At 44.2% G+C, this 15,378-nt stretch overlaps 1 protein-coding gene across 3 annotated transcripts in view; it reads left to right on the plus strand.

Moving 5' to 3' along the window:
• MASP1 (MBL associated serine protease 1) overlaps nt 1-15,378 on the plus strand; it is an 82,694-nt gene that overhangs the window by 47,563 nt on the left and 19,753 nt on the right. The window contains exons 9-11 of one of the 3 annotated variants that reach the window (XM_004603020.3): nt 6,600-6,737; nt 9,118-9,192; nt 12,941-15,341. In XM_004603020.3, coding sequence (XP_004603077.2) covers nt 6,600-6,737; nt 9,118-9,192; nt 12,941-13,824 — 1,097 coding nt within the window. In that variant the 3' untranslated portion in view covers nt 13,825-15,341. Of the gene's footprint in view, nt 1-204; nt 548-6,599; nt 6,738-9,117; nt 9,193-12,940; nt 15,342-15,378 lie in introns of those variants that run through there. The other 2 variants (XM_055126741.1, XM_055126740.1) reach the window with 2 other exon arrangements.

Consider the following 15,378-nt stretch of genomic DNA (forward strand, 5'->3'; position numbering starts at 1 on the left):
TAAACCTTCCTTCACACTTGCTGTCCCTAAACTGTACATTCTTAATCCCGGAGGAGGGAATTCTGCATTTCCTGCTTGAACTGTTTCTGCTTTGCATGCTAATTTTTCTCTCTCTTCTCTCTCTCTCTCTCTCTTCCTCTCTCTTCCCCTCTGCTTCCTTTCTCTGTGCTTCCTGATCCCTTTTGATCTTTACCCTGATGGCAGAAACCGAAGTGGATGAGGAGAGTGAATTCCAAACAGAGCAAGTGGCAGAGTGAATGACTGGACCCCGCATGTGCAGACATCCAAGAATGGACACTCCCAAGACTCCGGCTCCTAGCCTCCCCCTCCCTTGCCCCTACACTCCATTTCTCATGCCAGTGAGGATTAGAATGAAGGCTGAACAAGGCAACACAGTCTCAAGCAGTTGCAACTGCTGCGTGCAAAAGAATCATTTCTATTTGAGGATTTGTCCTTCATTGAAATATTTCTCTGGAAAATAATTAAAAGACAATGGAGGTTATTCTAAGAAACTCTAAATGGATTGTATGCTTCTCAAATGAAAAAATGACTTTGCTTGTAGCGACACACAATTTGTTCAGTCCCTTGACCTTTAGACCAACCAGGCCCAAGGGACCCTAATTTTTCATCCGCTGCACATTTTATAGTCAAATTGGTCTGTGATTTTGAAGCCTGTGGGTCCCCATGGGTGGCTTAGGTGAGGTGGAGAGAAGAGCGACAGCCACTTTCTCTCCGTCCAACTCTGGCACCCTGAGACCAGCTGAGAAGGCCGGGACTGACAAAGTCCTTCATGACCCCCTGCCCAGCTGGGCCAGAGACCCACCAGCTACACTAGGTGGCTGTCAAGTCACACCTGACACCCACTTAACCTTTACAGCACGGGAGTTAATCCTCACCACCCAATTTCTCAGGGAGCCAGTTGTGAACTCTGGCTGGAGTAAGGAATTCCTCTTTGCAGGAAAGAAAACCAGTCCTCGGCCTTACCCAGGACATTGGGGTCCTTGTCCTTCCACAGAAAGGAATTTCCGGAGTAGACAAGCAGTGAAGTAAAACCAGATTTTTTTTATTTGGAGGCTTTATGAGAAAAGGGAAGGAGGGACAGAAAGGGAGAGAGACTAATATGCACAAGAAAGAGCATGGGCTTCTCTTAAACAGAGCCTTGGATGGTCTTTAAAATAGGCTTTTATATGGATATTCTTGAGGCAGCCTTAGTCCAAGGCTTCTGCCAGAGTGGGGGTTAATCAGCTATAAAGGAACAGCTTTGAAGTTTCAGTGAATCTCCTTACCCAAGTCTGTCTCTCCTGAAGCCTGTGATCTCTGTAGGAGGCCCAGCCTCCTCAGGGTCTGTTACTGGAGCCAGGAAGGTCTCAACAGGCCTTAACCCCCATGCTCACAGGTGGGCTTTTTGCAGCGTTGGGCCTGTTGGTTTTATTAATTCCCAGAAATTCTCTTGCCTTGAGAGTCCTTTCCTATCAACCTGCCTGCCTCAATTTCATGACTTTTGTATTTTGGCCCATTACTGTTTCTTGTGTGTTTTGTTTGGGGGCCACACTTGCCTGTGCTCAGGGTTTACTCCTGGCTCTGCACTCAGGAATTGCTCCTGGCACTGCTTGGAGAACCATACAGCGTGTCGGGATTGAACCCAGGTTGGACCTGGGCAAGGCAAATGTTCTACCTGCTGTACTATGTACTGTTGCTGTTTTCCTAACAACCATGAGTGGGTGACACTAGTAATTCATGTACCTATATTTAGAGACAATCAAAACATATTTTCCTTCCTCAAAGTTATCCTTCCCTTTATACCTAACACAAGACTAGAAGCCCATCATCAACAGACAACTTTCCTCTGGGGAATATAAACTTGAATTTCTGAAAATTCATTGATTTAAGATTTCCAAGGATAAGTATTAAGCTTGAGAGCAGTAATTCTTTTTTTTCTTTGCTTTTTGGGTCACACCTGGCGATGCACAGGAGTTACTCCTGGTTCATGCACTCAGGAATTACTCCTGGTAGTGCTCAGAGGACCATATGGGATGCTGGCAATCGAACCCAGGTCGGCCACATGCAAGGCAATCGCCCTACCCACTGTGCTATCACCCCAGTCCCAAGAGCAGTAATTCTTGACCTTCGTGAAGAACATTGGTAGGCCGTAATTCAGAACAGAGGAAAAGGGCTGAGGAGTAGCAGTCAACCAGCTGGGCATCTCTCCTTCAGCCAGAACAAAGCCTGGATACACATCTCAAGTCCCCCTGTAATTCGTGGTGAATCCTTCACTTTGGATGAGAGTGGAATTCTGCAAGAGTACATAAGAAATAATTTAGGGACTATAGTGCCATACTAGGGCAGAGGGACCCCAGAGGAAAGATAAAACTCAGTTGAAAGAATATTTCTAAGCCCCCGAGTCTAGCAGAGGGCAAGAGCAATAGTACAGAAGGTAGGGTGCCTTGCATGCAGCCAATCCTGGTTCAATCCTTGGTACCCCATATGTCCTCTCAAACCTGCCAGGAGTGATTCCTGAGTAACAGAGCCAGGAGTCAGCCCTGAGCATAGCCAAGGCATGCTGCCCCACTTCTCCAACCCACCCCACCCCACCCCCATTAAACAAACACTAGCAGATAATGAACTTGGTGTGATAGAAGAACTGAGTTTAATAAGATGTGATATGGATCCAAACAAATGCAGTGTCAGACAATGAAAATAAACACATCTGCAGAGAGAAGGGAGTACTCAACCAAACTCATGAAAAGACTAGAAAAGACTTTTTTTTCCCCAGACATAGGCAATGTTTGAACAAGCCTAGGGTGTAACTGGAGCACAGAGCACAGGTTCTGGGAGGAAAAAGAAACCAGAGAGGGAGACTGAGGTGAGGGGGTCTGTACACCAGTGGAGGGATAGACAAGGCTGGAGGGTTGTGCCGAGGAACGGAAGATTTACATCCCTGAACCTGACTGCCAGAGTGACCCATCTGCATCGTCCTCTTGGAAGCCTCCTGGTCTGTGGCAAACCATGCTCAGGATAACAGCTCAAGAGAGATGTGATTGATGGGAAATAGGTGGCAGCAAGAGGCGGTAAGCGAAGGTGAAGGACATGTGAGGTAGTTCATCCTGCCAGAGAATGATGAGAAAGGGAGGCCCAAGGAGTAGACTGAGGGAAGGACATTCTGATCTCCTGGCATAAGAAACCAGAGGCACTTTTTGAGAAAGTGGCAAAAGCAAAGGGGAAATCACTGAGAAAGCAGGATGTGGGTAGAACATCTGACTGCATTAGGCAGGGCTGCTCCAGGCTTCCCTGAAAACAAAAGTTTCCCCTAAGCTCCCAGAGGGATGTGATTCTGTGCCTGCTACTGAAGACCAGTGGAAAAGGGGCTCATCCTGTCCACTAGACAATACGATGACTGACCTCCAGCTTCCACTGTTTATTGCCTCAACTCCTCTACTCAGTATGGATAAATGGATAAAGCTAATCCTATATGCCTGATTATAGGATAAGCTTTATCCATTTATCCATACTTTTCTGGAGTCAGGTAAAATTTAACCCTTTCCCCAGAAACTATCTTCCCGCTGGTGCTGGCCACTAAAAGGACTCAGCAGCCTGACCATCTGGTCATATCTATGACCAAGTCAGATCTTCCATCTGGGACTTGGTATTGGGTCTGGAGGATAGGAAGACAAATGAATTTAGGCATAAAATAAGTGTAGACATAATAAACTACTAGACATTTGGGCCAGAGCTATAGTAGGTAGGGCATTTGCCTTGCATGTATGTGGCCAACCCAGGTTCAATCCCTGACATCCCATATGATCCCCTGAGCACCACCATGAGTAATTCCTGAGTGCAGGGCCAGGAGTAATTCCTGAGCATTGCTAGGTGTGACCCCAAACTCAAAAATAAATTAATGAAATTAATTAATTAACCTACTAGACCAACGCTAAGAGAAATATGTCTTATCCCAAGATCTAGGCATCAGTCAATGGCACCTCCACTCCTCCTCACAACCCACTCCCGAAGAAAAACCTGCTTTGTATTGAAGCAGAAAATATGATTAAAACTGTATCTAGCTTTATGTCACCTCTTGTTATCCTGTCACCACTCATCTTAGGCTTTTCTGACCCAGTGGAAGAAGGCCTCCAATTTGAAGTGATCAAAACAAATGGGGTAGGTTTGTCCAGGGAGGATGGAGATCAGTACAAAGTAGGAACCAGTTCTCTTGGCTTTTGCCTGCCTTGTAGGTAGAAGATACCTGTATTTTATTCCCATCCTTCATTCCTCTCCTCCACCATGCTGGGCCTAAGAGTTATTTAAATTTTAAGTTAGATAATTCTCAGTTCAATTTCTTTCTTCTTCTTCTTCTTCTTCTTCTTCTTCTTCTTCTTCTTCTTCTTCTTCTTCTTCTTCTTCTTCTTCTTCTTCTTCTTCTTCTTCTTCTTCTTCTTCTTCTTCTTCTTCTTCTTCTTCTTCTTCTTCTTCTTCTTCTTCTTCTTCTTCTTCTTCTTCTTCTTCTTCTTCTTCTTCTTCTTCTTCTCCTTCTTCTCCTCCTCCTCCTCCTCCTCCTCCTCCTCCTCCTCCTTCTTCTTCTTCTTCTTCTTCTTCTTTTGCTTTTTGGGTCACACCTGGCAATGCACAGGGGTTACTCCTTACTCCCTACTCCTGGCTCTGCACTCACTTACTCCTGGCAGTGCTCAGGGGGCCATATAGGATGCTGGAAATCGAACCTGGTAGGCTGCGTGCAAGGCAAGCACCCTACCTGCTGTGCTATTGATCCAGCCCCTCTCAGTTCAATTTTTAATCAATAAAGTCCTAAGTTAAGAAAGCATACTTTCTTGGGGCCGGAGCGATAGCACAGCGGGTAGGGCGTTTGCCTTGCACGCGGCCGACCCGAGTTCAATCCCCGGCATCCCATATGGTCCCCCAAGCACCGCCAGGAGTAATTCCTGAGTGAAAAGCCAGGAGTAACCCCTGTACATCGCTGGGTGTGACCCACAAAAGCAAAAAAAAAAAGAAAGAAAAAAGAAAAAAAAAAGAAAGCATACTTTCTTATTCAGAGATAAATGACTTCTCTGTTGTCCAAGAAGGAGGGAAATTCTAGAAATTCTATCAGAATTTTGATATATGGTCTCTTGAAAAGCTTAGAAAGTTGAAACAGCTAACATTTACCATGAACAGCTAATATTAATTTTAGGCTATTTTCATTATAAAAAACAGACCCTTAAGAACTGTCATTTTGTTTTACTTAAAGGAACACATAGCTGAGGTCTAATTAAGCTCTGTGGCAATAACTTCCCTGGACTAGTGATGTCTCCTTTCTAGGCTCATTCATAAAGATGCTATTTAGATGTCTGGTCTTCAGGTTACTTTTCAACTGTGTATTTCTATTGCTATTTGACTGTGGAATAAGTTGCTATATTTACAACTAAGATTTCCTTAGAGTTAAGCAGCATCCACTAACAGAAGCATCTACAAGAAACTGACCAATTGACTCCCAAGATTCTGTCTCCTTAAAGACCCTCCCAGGACTCCATAGGTTCCCCAGCTTCCAAGCTCCTTTAGAATCTGGCTGGACTGGCAAGATTTGCTAGTCCCACCCTTGAAGAGCAGCAATCTCTGGTCTTGTCCCATAACCAGTGCCAATGTCCAGACACCAATCACTGGGGAAAATGAAATCAAAGTTGAAGACTAAGACCTGGTCCCTTTGACCCTACCTTCTGCCTTCTCTGACCAAGAAACTTGCCTGTGGAGGTCAGCAAGGTGGGGATATGTATTCATGCAGGAATTGGTTTTTGTTTATTTTCAGTGACAAGTTCCATTGTGAGCACATTTGCTGCCTTCACTCAGCATGTGGTCGGGTCTGGAGTAACTGAAGTCTTTGGCTCATGTCAACCACAATTTTCTTGTGATTCATGGTTTCATGCTTGGGCAGAAGAGACTAAGAGGATTACACAATTAAATTGGAAGTCAAGAATAAGGTCATGATCTTCCTTTCAGTCTCTTAAATCTTAGCAGTAGAACCCAAGATACAGTACAGAGGTTAAGGTCTTGCTTATGTGCCTCCAGTCTGATCCCAGGCACTGGATCAGGATTAACCTTAAACACAGAGCCAGGAAAAACCCCTGAGCACATCCATAAATGTCAAAAATATATAAACAAATGATAAAAACAGAGATAGTATTGGGTTAAGGTGTGTGCTTTACTTGTGGTGGACCTCTGTTCAATCACTGGCACCATAAACAGTTCACCAGACATGACTAGGAGTGATCCCTGAGCTCAAAGTCCATAATAATCCATTGATACTATAGGTGTAGCCTCCAAATTAAAAAGAAATTAATCTCAGCTGACCTGCCCTTGCCCTATAATTGACACCAGGCCAAGTGAGTTGACCATGCAGTAATATCATCAGAGCTAGAAAAGACCCTCCAAGCAGTGTCTCTGCTTGTGCTTAGATCGTGTCCTACAGAATCTCTATAGTACTGTTGGAAACTATAGTGTTACTCCCAAGAGTTGTATAAAGCTACCAACTGTACATCTATGAAACACAAACATACTAGATGGTCTCAAGCATAAAGAATAGGGTAATGAATGGGTCTCACTTTCTTCTCTCTCAGTGGCAGATTGTGGAATCCCAGCAGAACTGGAACATGGGTTGGTCATCTTCTCCTCCAGGAAAAACCTTACCACATACAAATCTGAAATCAGATACTCTTGCCAACAGCCCTACTACAAAATGCTTCACAATATTACAGGTGAGCCCTCCTCGCTAAACTGACTCCGAGTATGGGGTTATATAAAGACTGTGACAGTCAATCGGTCATGGGGTAGGAAGAATTAAGAGAAAAAGCACTAAGAGTCAGAGGGAAAGGGACAGATATAGAATGATTGGACTCATTTGTGGGATATAAAACACACACACACACACACAATATGAAACTAATACCCAAGAATAGTGAAAACAAGGTCCAGGAGGAATGGTCCATGGTTGGAAGCTTTCCACAAGTGGTGGTGAGGGGACGTGGGGAGGAGTGGGAGAGAGTGGCTAGATTAGAGAAGGATAGTGCCAAAGATAGTCGGAATTGATCACTCTGGACAAGAACTGAGTGCTGAAAGTAGGTAAAGCAGCATGATACCTCTCAGTACTTGTATTGCAAACCATATGCTCAAGAGGAGAGAAACAGAGACAGACAGAGATATGAAAGAAAAATGCCTGCCATAGAGGTAGGCTGGGGATGGAGGAGAAGGGAAATTGGGGACACTGGTGGTGGGAAATATACACAGGTGAAGGGATGGATCTTTGCCATCAACCAGCACTGAGAAAACTCTAGTTCTTTAAAACTCCAAGTTCTCATTTTGCAAAAAGACAGCAGAGGCAAAACTTAGTTTTCTCAGCTGGGAAGCATGTGGCCCCATGTGGGTCCCCAGGATATTCCAAGGGTATTCCAAGATACCAAGGTAAATATCTTGAACATGGGGGAAGGAATCAAAGTATGAGACTAAGGGGGCCAAGTGGTAGAACAGAAGGATCACAGGAAAGCAATAAGGTTGAAGGTGACCAAGACAAAATAAATAAATAAATAAATAAATAAATAAATAAATAAATAAATAAATATAGAGAGATTGAAAACCACTGATATAGCTCACAGAACTGTGGAGTCAATGCAATGTTGGCTCATCAAAGAGCTTAGTAGGTATAAGAGAGGAGGGCAAAAGAACCCCACAATGCAGTGTGATCCCAGGGCTGCATGACTGATGAGGAAATGGCTTCCATGGAGAGAGTGCCACAAACAGGAAGGACCCCACTGAGCAGAGTCTGAAGAAGTCATTGAAGAATATGGTATTTGTTTAGAATAATTTTGAGCAGAAGAGATTCCCGTTTTGGAAACGTATGTCAGGTTTTAGAGAGGAAGACAGAGAAAATGTCAGCAGAAACATCCTTTAGACTATACTAGGATAAGAAAGGTATTATTTATCCCTAGCTTGCTAAGGGATATTATACACTTTCAATAACAATTAACTTTTCATTTATATTGAATGTTCTGTATCTGATAAATTTATTACATCCATAGAGATTTTTATTGCAATATTTTACTAGTGCAGACACCTAAGTAACATCTGTCACTGTCACTGTCACTGTCATCCCATTGCTCATCGATTTGTTAAAGCGGGCACCAGTAATGTCTCTCATTGTGAGACTTATTGTTACTGATTTTGGCATATCCAATACGCCACAGATAGCATGCCAGGCTCTGCCGTGTGGGCAAGATACTCTCAGTAGCTTGCCAGGCTCTCCAAGAGGGGCGGAGGAATTGAACATGGGTCGGCTGCATGAAAGGCTAAAGCCATACTGCTGTGCTATTGCTCCAGCCCAAGTAACATCTATAATATAATATTTTCTGATATAAAACCAATATTCTTAGAATAAAACACCTTGTACTTTTAAGACCTATTCAGATTTTCCCTTTAAAATTTTCTCAATTCTCTTTACTCTTAACTAAATTTTGCATTTGCAGGTTTTATCTATTTCATGTAAACTCTAAAATATATTAGCAGAGATTTTTTTATAGTTGTATTAATGACAAGGAAAACAAGAGATAATTACTACAATGAGATCCAAGTACAAATAAAATTTAGTGTGCAATATATTTTAGATGCCAGAGTTAAAAACCTATTTATGCAAATAAGAATAAACATTATATTATTTGAATTTCTTTATTTACATAAGTTAAAATCACAAAGCAATCATTGCAAATTGACTTATTGATTTACTTTCTGATAACTCCACTTGCCATTCCTTTAAGTTTTGGAACAAGCAATATGAAATAAATTTGTTATATGGCTGCCAAGGGGGCAGGCTGTGGGATGGGAAGGAACCTGGAGAGACATTGTCGGAAAGAAGGTCACACTGATGATAGGATGAGTGTTGTAACAATGCTATGCCTAAAACAACTCTATTAGGAGCAACTTTGCCAAGCGTGGTGTCTTCATAAAAATAAATTTTAAGAAAAGTAAGCTCATTTAGAAGACTTGCAATGATCCACAATGAAGCATTAGAACTGATATGTTTTCCATGTGCTCTAAATCAACTATTGTCTCTCTCTTACCCAAGCTTTTTTCCCTCCATTACCCCAGGTATATATACCTGCTCTGCCCAAGGAGTCTGGGTGAATGAACGACTGGGGAGAAGCCTGCCCACCTGCCTGCCAGGTACCTCACTCTGCAGTCCTCTGCCTCAGGGTTTCCTACCCACAGCCTTAGGGCCACTGATGAGTTTAGTGAGGTGGGGGAGGCATGATGATTTGACTGTCTTTTAAGAAATGTTGTAAGAGAGTCAAAAGTCAGAGAATTTAGCTGCATATCTTCTCAAACCAAGTAGACTATAGACTTAGCCTGTACTATCATTCCTTTCTGTTTCTCCTCTCTGCATTTCTGCACCTTTTACCTGGTTTTACCCAACATAATTTCTGTGTGCGCCTGCTGGGTGCCAGGGAATTTAGGTGGGTGCTCAATCCTCAAGCACTCGCTGTGCTGTAGAGGAAATGAATATCAGATGGAGAAGAAATAACTCTAGGTAGAGCCAAAAGTTCTTTCAAAGAGCAATATAGTCAAATCTTTCCGATTCCTGCCTCTCCAGGGTTCACCTCCAGGCTCCACTTTAAAATGGAAAGATAATTTTGCAGCAATAGGAAGTGTCATTGTGCGTACAGATTTGAGGTGCCTATTTTGTTGATAATTTTCTTTTTATTAAAAATAAGGAATATTTGCATTAATATCATAGCATGTTCCTATGTTCAAATGGAGTTACTGGAAAAATATGGCTCAAGACGTATGCTGTACAATTTAATGGATGCTCTGCAAAATTACTATTTGCAGCACAGAATCTTACACTTAAAAAAATGAAAGAATATTAGGCTGGATAAATAGTACAGTGGTAGGTCATTTGCCTTTCAACCCAGGTTCAATCCTGGAACCTCTTATGGTCCCCTGACCACTACCATGAGTAATTCCTGAGTGTGTAAGGAATAACCCCTGAACATCACCAGGTGTGGCCCAACATCCTCTGAAAAAAAAAAGTGGAAAAAAAGAAGAAATAATAGTAGAAATTGGAAGGGACAACCATTCAAGATGTTTGTAGTAAAGAGTTGTTTTTGTATTTTAATTAAGTTGAATGTTAGATAAATAGAGGTTATGTATATTTGATCAATATATTTTAGGGGCCCTCAATATTTACTCAGCAGACCTCTAGATGTTAGATTAGACATTAAAATGTCTAAGCTGAAGGAGTTGCCTGCTATCCATCTTCAAGAACTGAACTGAGAAGTCGAATGTAGAAAGCTATTTTATCCAACATCATATTACCTGACTCCACGAACTCTATTAAACAAATATTTACTTCTTATTTCATACATGAGCAAACTAAGTATTAATGAACTGCAATAATTTTCTCAACACCACCCAGAAAGTTAAGGACAGAGCAGAAAAGGGAACCAAGAGTCTTTTTTTTATTTTTGGCTTTTTGGATGACACCCAGCAATATCCAGAGATTACTCTGCACTCAGGAATCACTCTTGGTGGTTTTCAGGGGACAAATGGGATGATGAGGATCAAACCCAGGTCAGCCATGTGCAAATGCCTTACCCAGTATACTATTGCTCTAGACCCGAACCAAGTCTTTTTATATCAATACAAACAATGCTTAGCCATTCTTGACTTTGATCTTGTTCTATGCTAAACTCATGAATGCAATATTCTGGAATATACAGATTTTTATTTAAGGGAATAAACAAGGTGTCTTCAGTACCTTGAATGCTAGAGCCCAAATCTAGCTCAGGACGGCCATAGCTTTATAATTTCAAGATGACTCCTTTGTCCCAGGAATAACTAAATGAAGAAGATTAGCAGCCAAAAAGAATGTCCCTATTCAAGAAATTTTCTGAGAGGCATGTTGAAACACTCAATATTTTGAAGGAACAAAAGCATATCACGAAGGAAAAATAGACATTGGTGGAAAAATGAATTGAGAGAGAGAAGAAACAGGCTCTACTTTGGCTCTGCCACTAATGACTTTCAGTACATCACTGGCTTTCTCTGAACTTTGCTTTCACCACCTATAAACAAGCTGTTGTTCTGTAAGTTTCCCCAGCTCTTACATTCCAAGACCTGGGGGTTATTAGTGGCACCTAAGTTGGATAAAGGATTCATTCAGCTCTGGCATTGTCGTGAACAAGAACTGTACCGCAAGCATGTCCCTCATCAGCTGAGGACCTCTCAGCACATTGTGAGATGCTATACAAAGTCAGTCATAGCCTGCTTTGAATTGTCACCTTGTAGACTCCTGCTTATAATTAGGAATGTGGCCGTCAACTCCCAAAGGCCAGGCTATAGAGAGTTATGAAAACCAACTTACATCTGTCCTCGGGTAAACAACAGGATGCCTCGGGATCACAAAAGCACCAGTTGTCATCAGGAGAAAGAGCATCTGAAACGCATTAGGTTGCTGCAAGTCTACCCCCCAAAAGTTGTCAAGAAAAATTTAATTGGTTTTGGTTTTTTTTCTACCTTTAAGGGATTGTTGGGAGGACTTAGGGCCAAGGAATCTGGTCATTTGCAGCCAAAAGAAGGTCCATAAACATCCTGGGCTAATGTCCCAGGTCTAAGAACCCTGCCTAGAAGAGTTCTCATGAACTTGTTCTTAGCCAGTGGGGGCTGGTACTGAAGACTCTCTCACCAGAGGCATTTGACTAAAGGAGGCTGGTGGTGCATGTGCATGCTCAGAGTGCAACTTGGTGGAATGAAGTTTGCTAAGACCTTTCTTCTTCCCCTGAAGGTACTACAAGGCTACTGGGGGCAATGATGGATGGCTCAGAGCAGGGCTCATGCATCATTGCTTGTAGATTATGCCACCTTTCCCTAGCCATGGGTGCCTTTGGTATCCATTCATCATGAGTCCTTCAGGTCAGAGAAGAAAAGACTAGAGGCCTGTCTGGAGTGATAGCACAGAGGGTAGGGCATTTGCCTTGCACGCAGCTGACCCAGGTTCGATTCCCAGCATCCCATATGGTCCCCCGAGCACTGCCAAGAGTAATTCCTGAGTGCATGAGCCAGGAGTAACCCCTGTGCATCACCGGGTGTGACCCAAAAAAGAAAAAAAGAAAAGACTAGAGGCCTCAAAACCACAACCACAAAAAGAAATGAGACCTCATGGAGTACAAGACAAGATAGTGCTCTTACGATATAATAAAACTTTTTAATGTTTAATAGCCATGTGTGTTTACTTGTGCCAGTTACTTAACCTTGCTTGAGCAACTCTCAACATTTTATTCAACTATAAAATGAGGAAGACTGGAACAAGCAAAATAAAAAATCAAAGGAATTTGGAATTCAAAGGATTTTTGGCCATTGTTTTGACAAACTGACTTGTTTGGTAGATGAAAATCTGAAATATAGGGAAATAAATTTACTTCTGAGGAAACTGAAAAAAAAAATCCAAACATATTTTAGTTCTAAGTCTAGTGTTTACTGTGACCTTCTAGAGAGTCTTTTAGGTTCCATCATTCTCTCAAAGTCCATGACCTGTGAATTTTCTGAAGTTCTCCATGCTAGGCCATTGGCATACATCTGGGATAGGAGGTGGTGCTTCTATAGAGAAGATGGAAGATGTGATTAGGGTTAGAGACAGTCTAGACCAAAGGTGATGGTGACTGGGAATGATGCTGCATCATGACATGGTCCAGGATCAATGACTCTGGCTACAGATGGGTCAGACTAGAAATACCAGTGCCAAAGAAGATTCTCACACAGCATTCTCTCAGGCTAGCTTGCCAGGCAGTGCAGGGCCCCATGGTGGCATAATCTACAGTGGGTAAGATGTGAATTCTACTGATACTGATCTCTTTCCCCCGTGGCTGACCTGACCAGTCTGTCTCTTGTCCCTGCCCCTTCCTTCTCTTAACAGTGTGTGGTCAACCCTCCCGCTCTCTGCCAAACCTGGTCAAGCGGATCATTGGAGGCCGGAATGCTGAGCCGGGCCTCTTTCCCTGGCAGGCCCTCATCGTGGTGGAGGACACGTCGAGAGTGCCCAATGACAAGTGGTTCGGGAGCGGGGCCCTGCTCTCCGAGTCCTGGATCCTCACGGCGGCCCATGTGCTGCGCTCCCAACGCAGAGACAACACGGTGACCCCGGTGTCCAGGGAACACGTCACCGTCTACCTGGGTCTTCATGACGTGCGAGACAAGTCAGGGGCTGTGAACAGCTCAGCGGCCCAAGTGCTGCTCCACCCAGATTTCAACATCCAGACCTACAACAACGACATAGCGCTGGTGCAGCTGCAGGAGCCCGTGCCCTTGGGACCCCACGTCATGCCCATCTGCCTGCCCAGGCCAGAACCAGAAGGCCCAGCACCCTACATGCTGGGCCTGGTGGCCGGCTGGGGCATCTCCAATCCCAACGTGACGGTGGATGAGATCATCAGCAGCGGCACACGGACCTTGTCGGATGTCCTACAATATGTCAAGTTACCTGTGGTGCCACATGCCGAGTGCAAAACCAGCTATGAGTCCCGCTCAGGCAACTACAGCGTCACCGAGAACATGTTCTGTGCTGGCTACTACGAGGGGGGCAAGGACACATGCCTTGGAGACAGTGGTGGGGCCTTCGTCATCTTCGATGAACTGAGTCAGCTCTGGGTGGCCCAGGGCCTGGTGTCATGGGGGGGACCTGAAGAATGTGGCAGCAAGCAAGTTTATGGGGTCTACACGAAGGTCTCCAACTACGTAGACTGGGTGTGGGAGCAGCTGGGCTCCCCACAAGGTCTCGGGGAGCTCCGGGTGGAGCGGTGAGCCCAACAAACCTCCCGCTAAGCCCAAACGGGGCTCTGCCACACACTCCTGATGGCACACTCCAAGTTACTCACAGACCCCAGGAATGGAAGACATTGACCCTCCTCCTGACATAAACTCCCAGGACCCAGAGAGGCAGCTGTGTGGTTTAGGGAAGACTCTCAACAGGAGACTGGGTCCAGGCCCTTCCCCTTCTGGGGTCTCCCTCTCCCCAGTTACAATGAGGGAGCCAGCCTTGCTGGGGAAATGCCAGCCCCTCTCTCTAGGCCTCACGTCAGGCTTTTTTTCACTCCTATTCACTTATCACACGCATCCGTCTCACTAGCAGTGTCACAGAGCTGGAGCCAATTATTGGAAACTGTTTTCTTCCATTGAGCTGAGCTCTGAGTCCGGTTCCCTATGTATGAACAGCCCTCTGGGCAGAGAGAGGTCTCATTTTTTCTTCTGTAATAAAACCACTCAGGTTTTAAGAAGATAAGATCATGCCCCAGAGGCCTCACTCTCCCCGTATAATTAGTTTGACTCTGGAAGTTTTCTTCCAAAAGGTTTTTGCTTCTAAACCTTAACACTCCTATTATCTATTAATGGAACTTCAGAACACAGAGCAAATTTGGGAAGATTTACCAAGATTGGGGGAGGAAAATAACTGTGGACCGGTTCCTCCCTCCTAAGGGGGTGCCCTTATCTTTGTTCTGTCACCTATAACTCACCTTTGGGGTCTGCGTGCAGCTCTCAAGTACCAGCTGACAATACAGAGTTTGTGTGTGGAAGTTTGCATCTTCCACACCAGGTGAGCAGGTCTAAAATTCAGCTATAAAACAGATCATCTAGAAAGTCTCTCAAACCCCAGCTTTTCATGTGAAGGTGCAACTGAATTTCTTGGAATGAGGTAAAGGTCTACACTGGGACCTCCTGTGCATCTGGATAGGAAAAAGGAAGTAGAGTTGGCTCAGGACATTAGGAGTATAACCGAGTCCGCTAGGCTGTCCAGCACACTTGAGGTTTGAACTTTGCAGAGAATCCATCCAGCATGGATATTCAAGAAGTCCACCGTTCTTGATCCCAGAAGCCAGAGTCACCCATGAACAATAGCGAGAAGAAGCAGAGTCCTTTCTTGCCTCAGCTCTGCCCCCAGCTGGCTGGATTACTCTTCTAGTTCCCCCATCTGGCAAACAAAGATTTCCCCCCATCTGGGTCCTTCCAGCTCCGGCACTGAGCTTCTGATCTCAGCAGTCACTCCCTGGTTCTCACAAAGCTGAGGAGCCTTCCTCTTCCCGGGTCACTCCCTCATTGGAATCCTCCAGAGAGAAGCCGCCGAGAAAACCCAGTGAGAGGATTCTAAGAGACAGCTGGAAAGGGTGTGCGTTCCAATCCGTTGATCGAAGCATCCCTATGTCTCTGAAGGGTGCCTGTAGGGGAAGCTGCATTTTGTTTATTTTATATCACATGCTTCACTGCCCTGTAAAGTGCCTCTGCACTCTCTGTTTCTCCTGCCAGGGTTTTAACGTGAAAATAAACTATCTATGGAGAACCAATAACCTTCTCTTCACTTTT

Source organism: Sorex araneus, chromosome 2 (genome assembly GCF_027595985.1).
Source record: "Sorex araneus isolate mSorAra2 chromosome 2, mSorAra2.pri, whole genome shotgun sequence".
Lineage (NCBI taxonomy): Eukaryota > Metazoa > Chordata > Mammalia > Eulipotyphla > Soricidae > Sorex > Sorex araneus.